The 16,881-nt window shown below is 41.4% G+C and overlaps 1 protein-coding gene across 5 annotated transcripts in view; it reads right to left on the reverse strand.

Moving 5' to 3' along the window:
• LOC120545708 (tripartite motif-containing protein 16-like) overlaps positions 1-16,539 on the reverse strand; it is a 22,481-nt gene extending 5,942 nt beyond the window's left edge. Inside the window, exons 1-3 of one of the 5 annotated variants that reach the window (XR_005636726.1) lie at positions 16,471-16,539; positions 16,139-16,204; positions 11,556-13,740 (exon numbers count right to left, since the gene is read on the reverse strand). Coding sequence is in view for 4 of the 5 variants with exons in the window: in XM_039780260.1 (XP_039636194.1) it covers positions 11,944-13,596 (1,653 nt within the window). In the remaining variant the exon portion in view is untranslated. Of the gene's footprint in view, positions 1-11,471; positions 13,741-16,138; positions 16,205-16,470 lie in introns of those variants that run through there. The other 4 variants (XM_039780260.1, XM_039780258.1, XM_039780261.1 and 1 more) reach the window with 4 other exon arrangements.
• Positions 16,540-16,881: the final 342 nt, after the last annotated feature.

The raw sequence follows: 16,881 nt of genomic DNA on the forward strand, positions 1-16,881 counted from the left end.
AGCAGAAACACACTCTGAAGATTAACTCAAGAACTAGATAAAATCCATCCAATAGTTTGAGAAGAGCCTTAGGTTAATTGTTGCAGCTTTCTGGGAGGAGAGCCGGCCGATGCAGCTCGGGAGACTCATTCTCCGGAGTGGCAGGGATTGAGGAGGGACAGTTAGCGGCAGCGGGGTCAGCGGACCGCTACCGTTAGACCCAGTGGCAGTGGGTCTGCAGAAGGAACTTGTTTTGGTGGAACATGTGCTGTTTGTATAATATAAACCTATGTAAGATGCTGCATCAAAGAGGAAGTTAAAGACTTACACATATCACCGTGGCTCATTTTCAGTCCTGTTCTTTGGCTCTCGCTGATAGATTTCTTTAAAGCAACACTATGGAACTTTTCCCGCTTTGGTCCCCCTACAGGTTGGAAGCGGAATTGACCTCTCGCCGGCCCCTCCCCCAAAACGGCCATTGTCCAATCACACATCATAGCAACCGTTACTATGTGAGCAGGTCCGACAAACACTGACTCCAAGCAAGATGGTGAAACGGTGCGCCCACGGCGTTTGTAAATCGGATACTAGTTATGATTACCATGGATATCATTGCCAGAATGTTAACCTACTGTCTAAGCTAAGTTTAACGAGCCCTTTAGCTTTAGCCAACATTAGTTAACATGTTAGCTAACGCTAGCTACATTAGCTGCTGTTGTGTTGAGCTCCCCAACTTTATTTTTGTCAGTTTACAACAAAGTCGAACATAGCGCCCCAACAAGCAACTTTAAATAATTTTGTTTTTATCTTTCATGTAGCATTTTATGAACGGAAAACCTAACCCTGAGTTCCCCAATCCCGTAAATGCTGTGCAAGGGCCTAACCCAGCTAAGGAGAAGCTTGGAGGCTGTCGAAAGTCGCCCAAAAAACGGTAGGCCAATTTATAAATATGTATGTTGATAAGCACTAATGGTAATAGTGCTTATCAACATGTTACATTGATATGTTACTGTGAATAAGATAAAGGGTGATGATGCTCATGTACAAAACGTGTGTGCAGACGCAGAGTCTGTGCCTCCTCCGGTTACACCTCCGCTACTGAGAGTCAACAACATGCTGTTTAAAGTGGTGAGTGGAACGCATTTTTCACATTACCACTGGCGTAAATGTATTTACTGTATTGTTTTCCATTTTCTTATTCTTATTCTTTATTTATAAAGGACTACACACATTAATCAACATTTCTGTAAATGTGCCAGTGTTAGCCAGCCAGCTAATTTTCAACTGTAGTCCTTTTGGCCAGATGATTTTAGACCAGAGCAACAGGAAAGAGCAAGACATTAGTACAGGTTAAATTCTACAGACAGAAGTCAACAAGACACCACACAGACAGCTAAAGCATCAGAGAAGCTATCCCTGTTTGCCATGCAGAGCCACAAGAAGCAGCAAAGCACCAGCATATCTTCAATCAATCATCAAACAGCATTCACATTCAGTACAAGGTATTATGCAAGCATCCAAACACGGCCAAGCAACATCGGCCAAAATGACCACAAGCCATCTTCTAACACCGTTCAACCATGCAAAACAGTAACAAGCCATAACGAAAAGATAAAATAAGCTACATCACTCGTGAGGGATGCGTTAATATAGGACAGGTTAATATGATGGTAAAAATAGTTAAAATACAAATTAGTTATTCATACATATTCAAGCAATGCAAAGTGAGCTAAGTTTGATACCTAGCAAGATATCAAAACATTAAACTTGTTAGCAGGAGGTTAGCAATACTAACATTAATATAAAAAATACTAGGAGATTAAAAATGTTCACAAGTCTGACTATCCAAGAGCCAGGTCTTGAGACTTTGTGTAAAATTATGGTAGGTGGTGCAGTTTCTTATTTCATTTGGTAGAGTATTCCACCTATTAGAAGCTCTAACAGAAAAGCACGATTGACTAAAGGAACTGGACTGTAGGGGTTATACAGTCCCCTCTCAGAACAGACCGAGTGGTTCTATGATTAGAGTTTTTTTGTTTAATAAAAGAATTGAGTGGTGGAGGAGCTTTACCATTTAGGATCTTAAACATTAGACATTATATTTGATTTTCAGTTTAACTTTTGCCAAAAGTAACTCAGTAGTGTAACTCAGTTAAAAAAAATGAACAGTAATATGTAATCCAAATATATATATACTTTTTTTTAAAGCTGTAATGAGTAATATAGAATATATTACAATGTTAAAATAACTTGCTCAACACTGCGAACCAAACACTAGAACAAAATAAGAATCACTGGCACATAATATAGTAGTTAAAGAAGAATGCATCAAGCTTGCACTTCATTTCAATCAGGAGAGACTTCGTTTGCAGATATGCAAAGATATTTATTGTACAACTGTATGATATTGAATGTACAAAGTCTTTTGGAGATTGGACTCCATCGAATTAATTTTCTTAAAGGGGTAGGGAATAGGAACATAACCCCCGATGGAGTCCAGACACTGGTGGCGGCGGTGAAGAGACCAGAGACCAGACCGAAGAGGCAACAGAGCGGCCAGCCGGGAGAAACACAACGACTGGAGGCGGCAGGGGATGAGGAGGGTCGAGGGCTTTGCCTGAAACGACAGCTGACAGCACAGGGAGAGAACAGATTTAAAGCAGAGTTGTAAGGCTGTGATTGGCCCTTGAATCTCGTGGCCGAGTCTGATTGGTTTAACTGAAAGCGTCACTTCTTGAACAGCTGATTTGATTTAAGAATGAGTAGTGATTGGGTTAATGACGTCTTCCTGAAAGAATTTGCGCTGAGCTTCATTTGTTTCCATTTTGCAACATCAAAGTGCATTCTCTCTAGGTGGTAGTCTTCTTCACATTTAACAAAGAAATCACACCAGGACATACCTGAGAGACCAAGCTGCCCGATTATTTGATAATGATGGGCATGACACACTTTTAATTTATAGCTGCCATCAGCCTGCTTGCAAAGGTAGGGACACTCTGTGAAGCTATTCTTGGAAGGACACTTAATTTCTAAAAGCCCGTAGTTTGAGCTTTCACTCCCTCTCTCTATCACCTTACGGTCAGGTGACGTACCAAGGTGTGGGGCATTGGGATTTACAACAAAGCCACATGGATACACTAGATGACCTGTGAGCTTGGTGTAATGTATCGCTGTTATAGGCTCTTGTTCGATGCCTCTTTTCATGGCCTTAGTTTGAACTGATCCTGCGCTCTTTAAACTTTTAGCTAGTTTTTCATGGTCGGCTCTCCTAGAGCAGATTCTTTTAAAAGAAATTGATGTGATTCGGCCAGACCTTGCGTTAAACCATAAGTTGTTTGTGCTCTGTTCTCTGGTCTCCTGTTCCAGAGCTATAGAATCATGCAAATAAATGCTCAGTTCTGTGTAACGATGCATGGCACTTTCATTCAGCACTGTGCAGAAGCTGGTAGGTTGGGATGGCAGGGGAAAGTTGAAGGGGAAATTATAATCATTAATGTGCAAACATATTTTTCTTTACAGAGAGTCCTGAGCACCCCCCACTTCCTGGATGCCAGCTGGAAAGGGAGCCTGAGGAGGAGCAGTCCTGTCAGAGCACTGAAAAGGAGAAGGAATTGGAAGCAGAAAACAACAACATTAAATTGCAATTGTCTTTACAAGAAACTGAATTGAAAAGCCTTAAAGCACAAATTGGCACATTTAAAAAGAAAACTCTAACACCTGAACTTCTTCAAAGCAGTGAAATCCACAAGATGTTGGAATACAGTACAGGGTTAACATATGAACGATTCAATCAACTGTGCACAATATTTGACATTCCAAATGATCCACACACCACTCAAATAAATGTACCATGCACAATGATTGGCAAAAAGCAGAGATGCCCCTCCGTACCCAGTTGCTGTTTGTTTTAATGAAACTCCGCAACAACGAAGACTTAAAAAGCCTTGCCTTCAGATTTAATATAAACATGCAAGTATTAGTATTAGTATTAGCTGTTTTCAGAATCAGAATGTTTTATATCCATTGTTAAACATAATTCACAACTAGGAAATAGCTTTGGCTTAGTTAAAGGTGCTTAAAACGGCTATTCTCAAAACAACAGAAATGTTAGTTAGCTTTGAATGGCTTTGACACACATGTACGTTTAGCTAGCTAACATACCCTTGTATTTTAACAAAATAGCTACTCGCAATAGACAATAATAGACCATAAAATATAAAAGAGAACTTACCCGGCAGTGCAGGAGCATGACTGGTCCACAAGGCTGTGCTGGTTGCATTTGAGGTACAGGTCATGGGGTTTCTGAGATTTCACTTGAGACCGGTAAGCATTAGCCTCGATAGTAGTCGTGTCTCCTTCATTGCGTATTTGTATATTTTGAATATATCCCTCCACTGCATACTGTAACCCCTTTTGCCTCGATCTGAAGGATATCGCGGAGGTATTGCTCCAAAAAACGTCACTGACACGCACGGGTATACCTCTTCCCGTCATGGCAATCAGCTGTCGCGCTGGTCGTGTTTGACCATTTGTTTGTCGGACGTAGCAACAGTAACTAAGGGGGGCGGGGCTCGGCGAAAGGCCAATTGTCCCATTATGTCTCATTCGAACTACAGATCCGCTACCTGATCTGGCAAACTTGCATAGTGCGGTTATAGCCGGTAGAGAGCGGCAAAGCGATTGCAAAAGTGCCGTTCACCCTGTTACAAGTTGATGAACCACTGAAACGATTTTGGAAACATTATTTGAAGGTACAAAAAGTTCTCTAATGTTGCTTAATGTTGCCTGTACTGTATATATATATACAGTACAGGCCAAAAGTTTGGACACACCTTCTCATTCAGTGCGTTTCTTTATTTTCATGACTATTTACATTGTAGATTCTCACTGAAGGCATCAAAACTATGAATGAACACATATGGAATCATGTACTAAACAAAAAAGTGTGAAATAACTGAAAACATGTCTTATATTTTAGATTCTTCAAAGTAGCCACCCTTTGCTTTTTTGATAGCGCTGCAAACCCTTGGTGTTCTCTCAATGAGCTTCATGAGGTAGTCACCTGAAATGGTTTTCACTTCACAGGTGTGCCTTGTCAGGGTTAATTAGTGGAATTGTTTCCCTTATTAATGGGGTTGGGACCATCAGTTGTGTTGTGCAGAAGTCAAGAACCAATCCGCTAAGTAAAGAGAAATGAGTGGCCATCATTACTTTAACAAATGAAGGTCAGTCAGTCCGGAAAATTGTGAAAACTTTGAATGTGTCCCCAAGTGCAGTCACAAAAACCATCAAGCGCTACAACGAAACTGGCTCACATGAGGACCGCCGCAGGAAAGGAAGACCAAGAATCACCTCTGCTGCTGAGGATAAGTTCATCCGAGTCACCAGCCTCAGAATTCGCAAGTTAACAGCAGCTCAGATTAGAGACCAGATGAATGCCACACAGAGTTCTAGCAGCAGACACATCTCTAGAACAACTGTTAAGAGGAGACTGCGCGAATCAGACCTTCATGGTCAAGTACAGTAGCTGCTAGGAAACCACTGCTAAGGAGAGGCAACAAGCAGAAGAGATTTGTTTGGGCCAAGAAACACAAGGAATGGACATTAGACCAGTGGAAATCTGTGCTTTGCTCTGATGAGTCCAAATTTGAGATCTTTGGTTCCAACCGCCGTGTCTTTGTGCAACGCAGAAGAGGTGAACGGATGGATTCTACATGCCTGGTTCCCACCGTGAAGCATGGAGGAGGAGGTCTGATGGTGTGGGGGTGCTTTGCTGGTGACACTGTTGGGGATTTATTCAAAATTGAAGGAATACTGAACCAGCATGGCTACCACAGCATCCTGCAGCGACATGCCATCCCATCCAGTTTGTGTTTAGATGGACCATCATTTATTTTTCAACAGGACAATGACCCCAAACACTCCTCCAGGCTGTGTAAGGGCTATTTGACCAAGAAGGAGAGTGATGGAGTGCTGCGCCAGATGACCTGGCCTCCACAGTCACCGGACCTGAACCCAATCGAGATGGTTTGGGGTGAGCTGGACCGCAGAGTGAAGGCAAAAGGGCCAACAAGTGCTAAGCATCTCTGGGAACTCCTTCAAGACTGTTGGAAAACCATTTCAGGTGACTACCTCTTGAAGCTCATCAAGAGAATGCCAAGAGTGTGCAAAGCTGTAATCAGAGCAAAGGGTGGCTACTTTGAGGAATCTAAAATATAAGACATGTTTTCAGTTATTTCACACTTTTTTGTTAAATACATAATTCCACATGTGTTCATTCATAGTTTTGATGCCTACAATGAGAATCTTTACGGTGGCCCTGAGAGGCCACAGCACACAACAATAGGACAACACATGCAAATAAACCACAGCACGCAACAATAAGGCAACACGTGCAAATAAACCACAGCACGCAACAATAAGACAACACATGCAAATAAACCACAGCACGCAACAATAAGACAACACATGCAAATAAACCACAGGACGCACTAATAAGACAACACGTGCAAATAAACCACAGCAATATATATATATATATATATATATATATATATATATATATATATACAGTATATATACATATATATATATATATATATATATACACATACATATATTTCTTCTTACAGCTGTGAACATTGAAAGTGTCTCACCTCCTTGCTGTCATAGTATGAGAATTTGGGGATCTTTACAGCCACAGTTTGTTTGGTGTCCTTGCTCCAACATTTCACCACCTTCCCGAAGCCAAACTCTCCCAGATCCTGGAGGAACTCGTACTGGCGGGGCAGCTGCAGGGCATCCGGGAAAAGAAACATGAGGAAACTAGAGAGAAGGAGTATACTTTCATACCAGTGTTGTATCATCTAAAATGCTGGTCTCTGTAAGAACTGGGGTTTATACACCGATCCCATACCACGTCATTTAGCCCCGAAGAAAATCAACTTAAAAGTAGTTCATTTATGTTCTTTTTCTGTTATGAATCACTGTCAAACTGGATAATAAAAGTAAATTCCGTGGCATTTATTGTTTGTGTTTGCTCATGTTTCACAAAGAGTTTAACAACGATAGCAGTCATATCACATCCATACAGGGATAGTAGTATACAGCTTTTAAAACATCATTAAATAAATGACACACTGGTATCAGATCGGTACTCAGTATCAGCCAACGCACAAGTTCAGATATCGGAATCGCAAAAAAGGCTATCAGACCATCTCTGAGTGCATCTCCAGCAGGTGTTGGGTACCAAGTAGTTAAATGTTAACTACTCTTTAGTCTCTTATTGCCAGCCTTATTGCCCATCCAGGAATGCTCTGTAGACTGGCCAGACCTTCCTCCACAGCGCTGCGAAGGAAGGTCTGGCCCATACCTGTCAAGTATCCCGTTTTGGCCGGGAAAGTCCCGTATTTTACCCTTCTTTCCCGCCGTCCTCCCGTATTAGTATTTTCCCGTAAATCTCCCGTATTTTAACCTGCGTTATTAAAAAATAATACCCCGGGTCCGAGCGGAGTAAAAAAAAAAAAACATTCCTAATCTGAGCTCTGTCACTAGCCTCGCGATAACTGCCACCTGCAGTAGCCTACTACAGGTACTGTAGGTGGCAGTTGTCGCGAGTTTAGTGTGTGAGGTCAGATGATGAGTGACGGATGATGGACGCTACGACAGAGACGGTGCGCTGCCAAAACTTCTGAAGGCTTTACTATGCATTCCCCATAGCTATGCAAGTTGAGAAAGGGTGTTTAGCATGGTACGAAAGATTGTTACAGAGAATAGGAAGACGTTAGACAACAGAACTGTTTGCGCTCTACTCTCATGTAAACCACTCTGTAAACCACTCTGGCCCAGCCCACAAATACACTCCTTCCAAAACAATCTTAAAGAATGCAAAGTCTGCAACAAATTTATACAATTACTCACTAAAAGAGTAAAGAAAATTTATGTGAAATGAAAAGAAAAACTGTAAAAGAAAAGCAATATGAAATGAAAAGAATGTGTGGAATGAAAATAAAATGTAAAGACAAGCAATGTTATAAATTGTAAATGTTATCAGCATTCTGCATCAAGTGGTGATTTTAGCTTTCTTGTACACCTGTCTTAAAATGTAAGGGATACTGGAGCTTGGTTGGGGTGGTGGGACTGCTTGCGGTGGGCGCCGGAAAAAATTTCCCTTATTTTCAAATCCAAAACTTGACAGGTATGGTCTGGCCAGTCTACAGAGCATTCCTGGATGGGAGAAAAACGTGCTCTGGTTTATTGGCATTTCTTTAAACCAATCACAATCGTCTTGGGCGGCGCTAAGAGCCGGACGGAGCCACGGTGCCTCTGCTAAATAGTCTCAGGAAGGAAGTTGTTTTGGTGGAACGTGCTGTTTGGATAATATAAACCTACGTAAGATGCTGCATCAAAAAGAAAGTTACAGACTTACACGTATCATCGTGGCTCATTTTCAGTCCTGTTCTTTGGATCTCTCGCTGATAGATTTCTTTAACTCGAGGGCGACTGTCTGTCAATCTGCTCCCAGAAATATTTCACCCAGAACTTAAGACAATAGTTCTAGAAGGTTTTATGATGTCAGGAGCTTCCGTTCTAAAGATATCTTTTAAATGTCAACACAACAACAAACAGTTTTTCCTTTAAAGCGTCCATATTATGCTCATTTTCTAGCCTGACGTGGTCCTACTCAGATTCTAGTCAGAATGTGAGTCTGAAACCGCTCCATTAGGATTATGTGGCGTGTTCCAACCGAACCAGGAAAAGAAATGCCTCTGCATTCATTGGATAGACCTACAACCAATCAGAGCAACAGAACTCAACTCAACTGTCAACAGAACCATATGTCAATGAACAGAACTCAACACTGTGTATCGTCTCCATAGCAACCACTCTTTGCACAATGCACTCGTTCTAACTTCCGACTTTTAGACTTTTTTGAAGCTGGATATATCATTTGTTGCGTGTAAATATAAATGTGGATAACGTTAGTGATAGTGACATGCTTGCTACAGTTGCGTTTCTAGAGATGAATCGGCGAAAACACGTTTTATTTCTCTGATTCACGGCTTTGTTCTAGCCATTGACATATATATAATGGACCAATAGATCCCGTTGCGCTGGACGGAGACCAGTGAAGGCTATTAGAAGCACTTTTCCGGTGATACCTTGCGCAGCCTCCAACTGACGGAGACAACGTAAATGTGACGTGAGCAACCTGTCTGAAAGTGTGAAGTCTTCTGGTAGCTGTGCCAAGAGAAATCTCAATCATTCCCAATCTTACAGAGACGGAGAGCGTAGGTATATGTAAGGAGATAACATAAGCACAGGCTAATTATTGCTAACTAAAATGATAGTTAACATTAGTAATTAAACCTAAACAGCTAATGGAAGTCCAAACTGCCTGTGAGCTTCTCCTGTACTATACGGTAATTCCTCTACTGTGTGACAGTAAGTCTCGTGGTTATGACACAATCGTTAGCCTATTGTTATAAAAGCGTCTGCTACGGAGCCATAACGTGAGGTACAAGGTAATGGAGCCTTTTATACATTGTCGTGTTTCTTTAGAAATAAACAATGGACAAATAGAGTCTTTAAACGCTTCAGATGTCAAGTTATTCGCAGTCAAGTGACGTAAAAAAAAACATGGCGGTCAGTGGAATGCTAAAAGGAGGTGATACCTTTGTAGCAACAAAATGGCGCCATCGGAGGTTGAGTTCTGAAGCGAAGCTTACCCCCTTGGTTCTAGCCGCTGGACGCTCCCTCTCTTCAGTCTCTCTCTTCAGTCTCTCCACCATATAACGCTCTCTCTCTTCAGTCTCTCTCTATCTCGCTCCACCATATAACGCTACCATGCTTTCGGGCAGTTGTTGAGGCTCCTCCACTGAGGATTTTAAAATGAATGCGCTGTCGATATCTTCTGTAACAGACGCGATGGTGGAATCTACACATCTCAACAAATTCAACCCAAGCGCTCTTTGGTGACGTGGTTGATTCTGTTTCTGTTGATCATCTGTCCGACAATCTGATTGGTCCGAACAGATCCTGTTCGGGCAATAATTGCTTCTCAACGGAGCGACTCCAGACCGAACTTCCCGACCTCGAATTTTGTGGGCGGGGCTAAGTTCCAGTTGGCTGGCATCCAGGCTACTCATTTTCAGGTTCATAATTGTATTTTAAGGTTGTACCAGAATAGGTTTTCATGGTTTAATTTTCAAAAACACCATATTTTTATTGTACTGCAAAGTTCTCTCTCACTGCTGCAGCTCCTCCTTTCACCCTGTGTTCAGGTCTCTGTTTTAGCTACAGAGTGAGACCTCTCTTCTTCTGTATTATCTTTGTTGGCAGTCACACGGTAAGGATCTAGATGTTTCCATAGATGGTAAAAGAAAGGCTGTTTCTCCAACTTCAGTCATTTAAGGCAGGATTAGCTGGGAGACTTCTTCTAAACCAGGGCGCACATGGAAGTAGTTGTTTTGTAGATTATGGTGAACTTGTGTGTGTTGTAGCAGTGCTTTGCTATTGAGAACGAGGTAGCATGCTAGCGCTAGCATGCTAACAGCTGCGGTTAGCCAGCTCGTCTCTGCGAGTGATGTAGAAAGCCGTGCAGATTTTGACCAGCTCACCAGGAGACTGAAGGAAGGACCAAGGGGGTAAGCTTCGCTTCAGAACTCGAACCTCCGATGGCGCCATTTTGTTGCTACAAAGGTATCACCTCCCGTTAGCATTCCACCGCCATATTTTTTTTACGTCACTTGACAGCGAATAACTTTACATCTGAAGCGTTTAAAGACTCTATTTGTCCGTTGTTTATTTCTAAAGAAACACGACAATGTATAAAAGGCTCCATTACCTTGTACCTCACGTTATGGCTCCGTAGCAGACGCTTTTATAACAATAGGCTAACGATTGTGTCATAACCACGAGACTTACTGTCACACAGTAGAGGAATTACCGTATAGTACAGGAGAAGCTCACAGGCAGTTTGGACTTCCATTATCTGTTTAGGTTTAATTACTAATGTTAACTAGCATGTTAGTGATCAGTAATTAGCCTGTGTCTATGTTATCTCCTTACATATACCTACGCTCTCCGTCTCTGTAAGATTGGGAATGATTGAGATTTCTCTCGGCACAGCTACCAGAAGACTTCACACTTTCAGACAGGTTGCTCACGTCACATCTACGTTGTCTCTCTCAGTTATATATATATATATATATTAATGGGCAGGACACATTCAGAAACCATATCTCACTCAGAACACCATGGATGGATTTTTTTCAAAGTTTGTATGCGTGTGGAAGCACCAGAGACAAAGTAACACCCCAAATCCCAGAAAAGGTGTTTTTTTCATAATATGGGCACTTTAATGGAATTTAAATGCACACAGTTGGGTGCAGGGCTGCAACTAACATAGACTATATTCTTGTCGAAAAAAGAACGAGAACGTGAGAATTTTTTTCCAACTTTAGTTTAGCTTTTTTAAAACATTCATGATGGGTTTTAAGACATTGTTTATTTTTTTTATTTTTTTACATTTTTCATACGTTTTGTAGTTTTTTTATGACATTTTGCAGACACACCTGTCCGACCGTATATGGACTTCCCTCTGCAGGTAAAATAAGAGATCTCAACTGAGCACATTGAGAGCTTCTGGGGCTCCCCAAATGTTTCTCTCAACAAACAAAAACATCTCATCACTTCTAAAACGTCAATACAGGCAAAGAAAACAAAATTAATTTACAAAAACGTTTAGAAAAGCAAAAAAGTGACAAAAAAAAATTGATAAAAGAAAACAAAATAAGAAAAAGCTACAAAAACGTGTAAACACATGAAACACGTCGAAAACACTGACAAAAAAAATCATTGAAAAAATAGAATGTTCCAACCAATCAGCTCTCAGCAACAAACATGGAGACTAAATAAGTCAAAGAGTTAAAACACAGAATTTAACCCTTAAATGACTTCTGTCTATTTCAGTTTACAAAACTCAGCAGAGACACCAGTATAACCAACAAGCGCCAGTCCAGCATAGAGCGGCTGAGTGAATGTGGTCTGGACTCTGTGGAGGAGAGTCATGGTTTCAGAGACGCTGTAGAAGGACAGAAGACCTGCACTGTGATCCAGGTACACTCCTACTCTGGAGGACTCAGGACCTGAGACGGGAGTTTGGACATCGTTGGACCAAAATGTATAACTGTTGTTTTTACAATATAATGCCCAAGATTTGTCATTTCGTCCAAATCCACATTCATCAGACGCCCCTGCTCTGCTGATATTCTTGTATGCGACTGCTACATCAACTCCTCTCCCTCTCCTCTCCACCTCCCAGTAACAACGTCCAGTCAGACTCTCTCTACTCAGGACCTGCCACTCTTCAGTGAATCTGTCTGGGTGACTAGAATAAGACTGATGTTCACTCATTACTGCTGCTTTCCTGTTCCCCTCAGATAATAACAGCCATGTGTATGCTGTGTTTGGATCCAGTGTGATTTCACGTGAATATTTTAAGAATCCAGCTCTGGTCTTGGGCTCTGGTTGTTGCAGTAAAACGTCCACTTCATTTCCTGTCAGTGAGACGTTTGTCCTCTTCTCTCTCAGGACGTCCTGTAGTTTATCTCTGACTTCTGACACGGCCGCTGTCACGTCCTCAAAGCAGCTCAGAGGACGGATATGGATGCTGGATGTTGATTGGCTGAGTGGTGACAGTGAGGGGTAGTTGTGTAGAAACTGGTTGTGATCCTCTGTGTGTGAGAGCTTCTTCAGCTCAGCGTCTTTCCTCTTCAGCTCAGTGATCTCCTGCTCCAGCTTCTCCTGAAGCTCTTTGACTCGACTCACTTCACTTTTCTGCTGGGATCTGACCTGCTGCTCCACATCAGAGCTTCTTTTCTCCAGGAGACGGATCAGCTCAGTGAAGATCTTCTCGCTGTCCTCCACTGCTTTATCAGCAGAGAGATTGATGGCCTCCGCCTGCTGTTGAAGCAGCTTCACATCTTTCTCTCTGTCCTGGATTCTCTGCTGGATGTTTTGTTGACTCCCCTCGAGCTCTCTCTGCCTCTCAGCTGTCTCTCCCGCAGCTGAGACTTCCTCCTCAGAGCAGAGATAACAGATAAGCTGCTGATCAGTATGACAGAACATCTTCATCACCTCATCATGCCGAGAGCAGACGTTCTCCTGGAGCTTCTTGGACGGCTCCACCAGCTTGTGTTTCTTCAATGTCTCTGATTCATAATGAAACTGAAGGTGTTTCTCACAGAAAGAAGCCAGACATTGCAGACAGGACTTGTGTGCTTTGTGTTTTCTCCCGGTGCAGACATCACAGGCCACATCTTCAGCTCCAGCATAGCAGTGATCAGCAGGAGCAGTTTGGAGTCCAGTCTTCTTCAGTTCCTCCACTAAATCTGCTAACATGGTGTTTTTCAGCAGGACAGGCCTCGGTGTGAACGTCTTTCTGCACTGAGGACAGCTGTAGATGTACTTACGATCCTCTTCATCCCAGTGGCTTTTAATACAGTTCATGCAGTAGCTGTGTCCACAGGGAGTAGTCACCGGATCCTTCAGTAGATCCAGACAGATGGAACAAGAGAAGGTTTCCTGGACCAGCTCAACTCCTTTCTGCGCCATTTCACCTCTCGCTCAGTGACGACTGTCTGTGTGTCTCTGTGTTATGTCTCGCAACGTTACGTAACTTGCTGGGAAACGACACTGTCCAATCTCTCTGTACGTCTCCCTCAGGTGTGTTTCTCCAGATGACTCAGTGCTCGTCTGCTGAACATAAAAACAGGGTTTTACATTCATTACCACTTTAGGGAAAGAGTCGTACATTTACAGACAGAATTAAAGAAAAATATATACTTTATATTCATGATTTATCAGTATTTATCCTCCACCCTGATGACACCTTTAAGCATGTTTACACTGGACCGCAGCCTGTTTTTAGTCAAACAAAGGCCTTCTTTTACTGATAAATTACTGATCCTCTGCACTTTTTACAATAGCCTTCGTGTAAACTATCTGTCAGTGTTCCTCTATAATACCATTCAAATTTAATTTTTTTTTGTTTGAATAATATTTGAATATTAAATGCTAAAATGCAGCCTGTTATAAATATGAACTACACTACTCAGGCTTATGCATTGTCAATACTAAGACTGCAGAGTCTCCCTCTCTGACTGCTCAGACCATTGGCGCTGTGTAACTCGATGTTGTTTTAATCCCCCAACCAAGACTTCAAGGCAGCACTGAAGCAGTCATCTTCAAGGCACCTAAACCATAATCATTGCCTAATCCTAGTGCCTTCCATGCAGCGCTGCCTTGAAATCATGGCGGAAAGAAGGAGACAGCGCTCCGGACGTTTATCAGCCTTGTATAAAAAGACCATAGCGCTTTGATCTGCTGCCAATCACTCGCGTTCAGACAGGAGAAGGGACAGAATGTAGCAGCTGTAAACGGACTTTTTTCGGACTACTTCCTTTCCAGTTTTCGGACTTAATAATGTGTGTACTAGCTGGTAGTTAAGTTAAAACTATTCTGTAACTTGCTAAACTGTCATGGGTTTTACTGCCTTGTTATCTGTGTAGACGTTAAAACAAAGTTTATTCACATTTCAATAAGTGTGCTGCTACGATGTGGATAAGTTTAGGCCGTGTTACGATGGTACATTTATTTGGAGAGAGAGCGAGAGAGATATCACCTTGATAATATTGCTGATGCGGTGTTTCTTATTGAATAGCTGATAGATGTGCAGATTGTTTAATATTACTTGTGCAGCCATGTGTTGATATTCAGGTTGTGTTAGGGCATTTTGCAAGCAACATGCAATCACCAGGAAACGGACTAGCCTGTGGAGCCACGTGCTTAGCTATTAAAGGTGTATTACACTGTTTGCTCCGTTATGGATGTGTGTGCTTGTAATAGATGTGGCTTATTCTCAGTTTGTGTTACTGAGAAATAAGTTACATTTATGTTAATTATTACAGAGAAGTTTCTTGTTATATGCTGGTGGCTATAACATTTAGTTTATGTTCATAGTAAGTCAGATGCTTATTAATGTGCATTACTATTTGCTTATATTTCAGAACCACATCCAACTTCACATGTAATGTCAAATACAACTTCATAGTTAACTTTGTGTTGGAGTTGTAAATAAATCTTCCTGGATCTCAGAGTCAGACATCTCGGGTTCAAGTTCTCACCTCTGCAGCAGGCCAGTTTTTAATAGTGTTTACAAGCCCATTGCCTATATTTTTGTAATATAATAAACACTGGTACACTTTTTGAAACTATTTCAGCTTCTGTAGGCCTATCAGTGCTTTCTGAACATATTGAACACACTTCTGCACCTCAGCAATACAAGACGGTATTGTCTCAGAGTGATCTCACTTTCTACCATACATACATAAAAATTGCATTACAGCATAGTATCTCATTCAACTCTTAAAAGGAAAATTCAGGTGTAAAATGAACCTAGCTGTTAATAACATATGTGTACCGAGTCGACCGATCTTTGGGATCTGTTTTCATGCTAATCAAATGCGTCTCTAGCTTTAAACAAGCTACAGCAAACCGGTGGTTAGCTGCTAATGCTAGCTTTCGGGCACATGGTAAATCACTATTTTCTACCACTAACAAGGCACAAAATAGCACCACACTTCCACAGTAGCATAATGAGGGTCCCTACATGTAAACCTAAGCATTGAGAACTTTGTAAGTGTATAGACAGTTTATTAAAAAGATAGATTATAAAGACAGTAGGGTTCATGTTTACATGCTGGCGCCATCTTGAAAAACAGGCATTGAATCCCAAACGCTGTGTTTGAGCTATGTTACTGGTTGCACGGCGTTCGTCGTTTGACTGCTCATGACTGTTTTTATACCGTTGGAAGTGTGGTGATATTTTGAGCCTTGTTAGTGGCATAATACAGGGATTTTCAACTCAGTACACATATTATTAACCCATAGGTTCATTTTTAATGTGCACATTGCTAGCCAACAGGAGCAATTAGAATAGACTGGGAAAACCTTACTTGAATTATAACAATATATGTGAAAAACTATGTTTTATACTTTCTAACAGTTTCAGTGGGCAAAGTTAAACAGGACGTGGGTTTGGGTGACTGCACAGATAACAACAAGAATATAACGTCTAACAAAGAGAGCCACATACCTGCAGAAGACAATATCACATGAATGGCTTCTGGTCTACTGTCTCCTACTGTCCGTTCCTCTGCTCCTAAACATGAAATAACAGAGTTTACACTCTCAACATGGACTGGAGAGCCTCCTCCGTTATTTACATCACACAGGAACAGCAAGAAAACGGCGCGAAAAGAAAAAGATGTCAACAAAGCAGCGTTACAACTTATATTTAACCGTAAAAACGGCACAACACAGCTAGTTAATATCGTACTACTTTGAGACAATATATATTGAAGAGTAACAACACAACTTTCAAAGAAAACAATAAAATAGCGCAGCAGCATTTCACGCGCGACCTACCTCAGCATCACAAAACGGTGTTGTGAGGAGGACACCGAAGCTACGGCAATTCAGGAGGGACAATACATGCGCAGGCGCAGTGCAGCAACAACATCACCGCAGGAAACTAGAAATATAATAAATAAATTCAACTCAATAAGATAACATTCACAAATACACAACAAATAATGAAACGATGATTAACATTAAATAAAATATGAATTGGAAATTAGAATTAATAAAGTTTATTTTTAACTCTGTTACACCTCCTGAGTTGCCGTAGTTTCCGTCTTGTGATGCTGAGGTAGGTCGCGTGTAAAATGCTGCTGCGCTATTTTATTGTTTTCTTTGAAAATTGTATTGTGACCCTTCATTATATATTTTCTCAAAGTTAACTAGCTGTGTTGTGCCGTTTTTAGGGTTAAATATAAG

Source organism: Perca fluviatilis, chromosome 17 (assembly GCF_010015445.1).
Source record: "Perca fluviatilis chromosome 17, GENO_Pfluv_1.0, whole genome shotgun sequence".
Taxonomy (NCBI): Eukaryota; Metazoa; Chordata; class Actinopteri; order Perciformes; family Percidae; genus Perca; species Perca fluviatilis.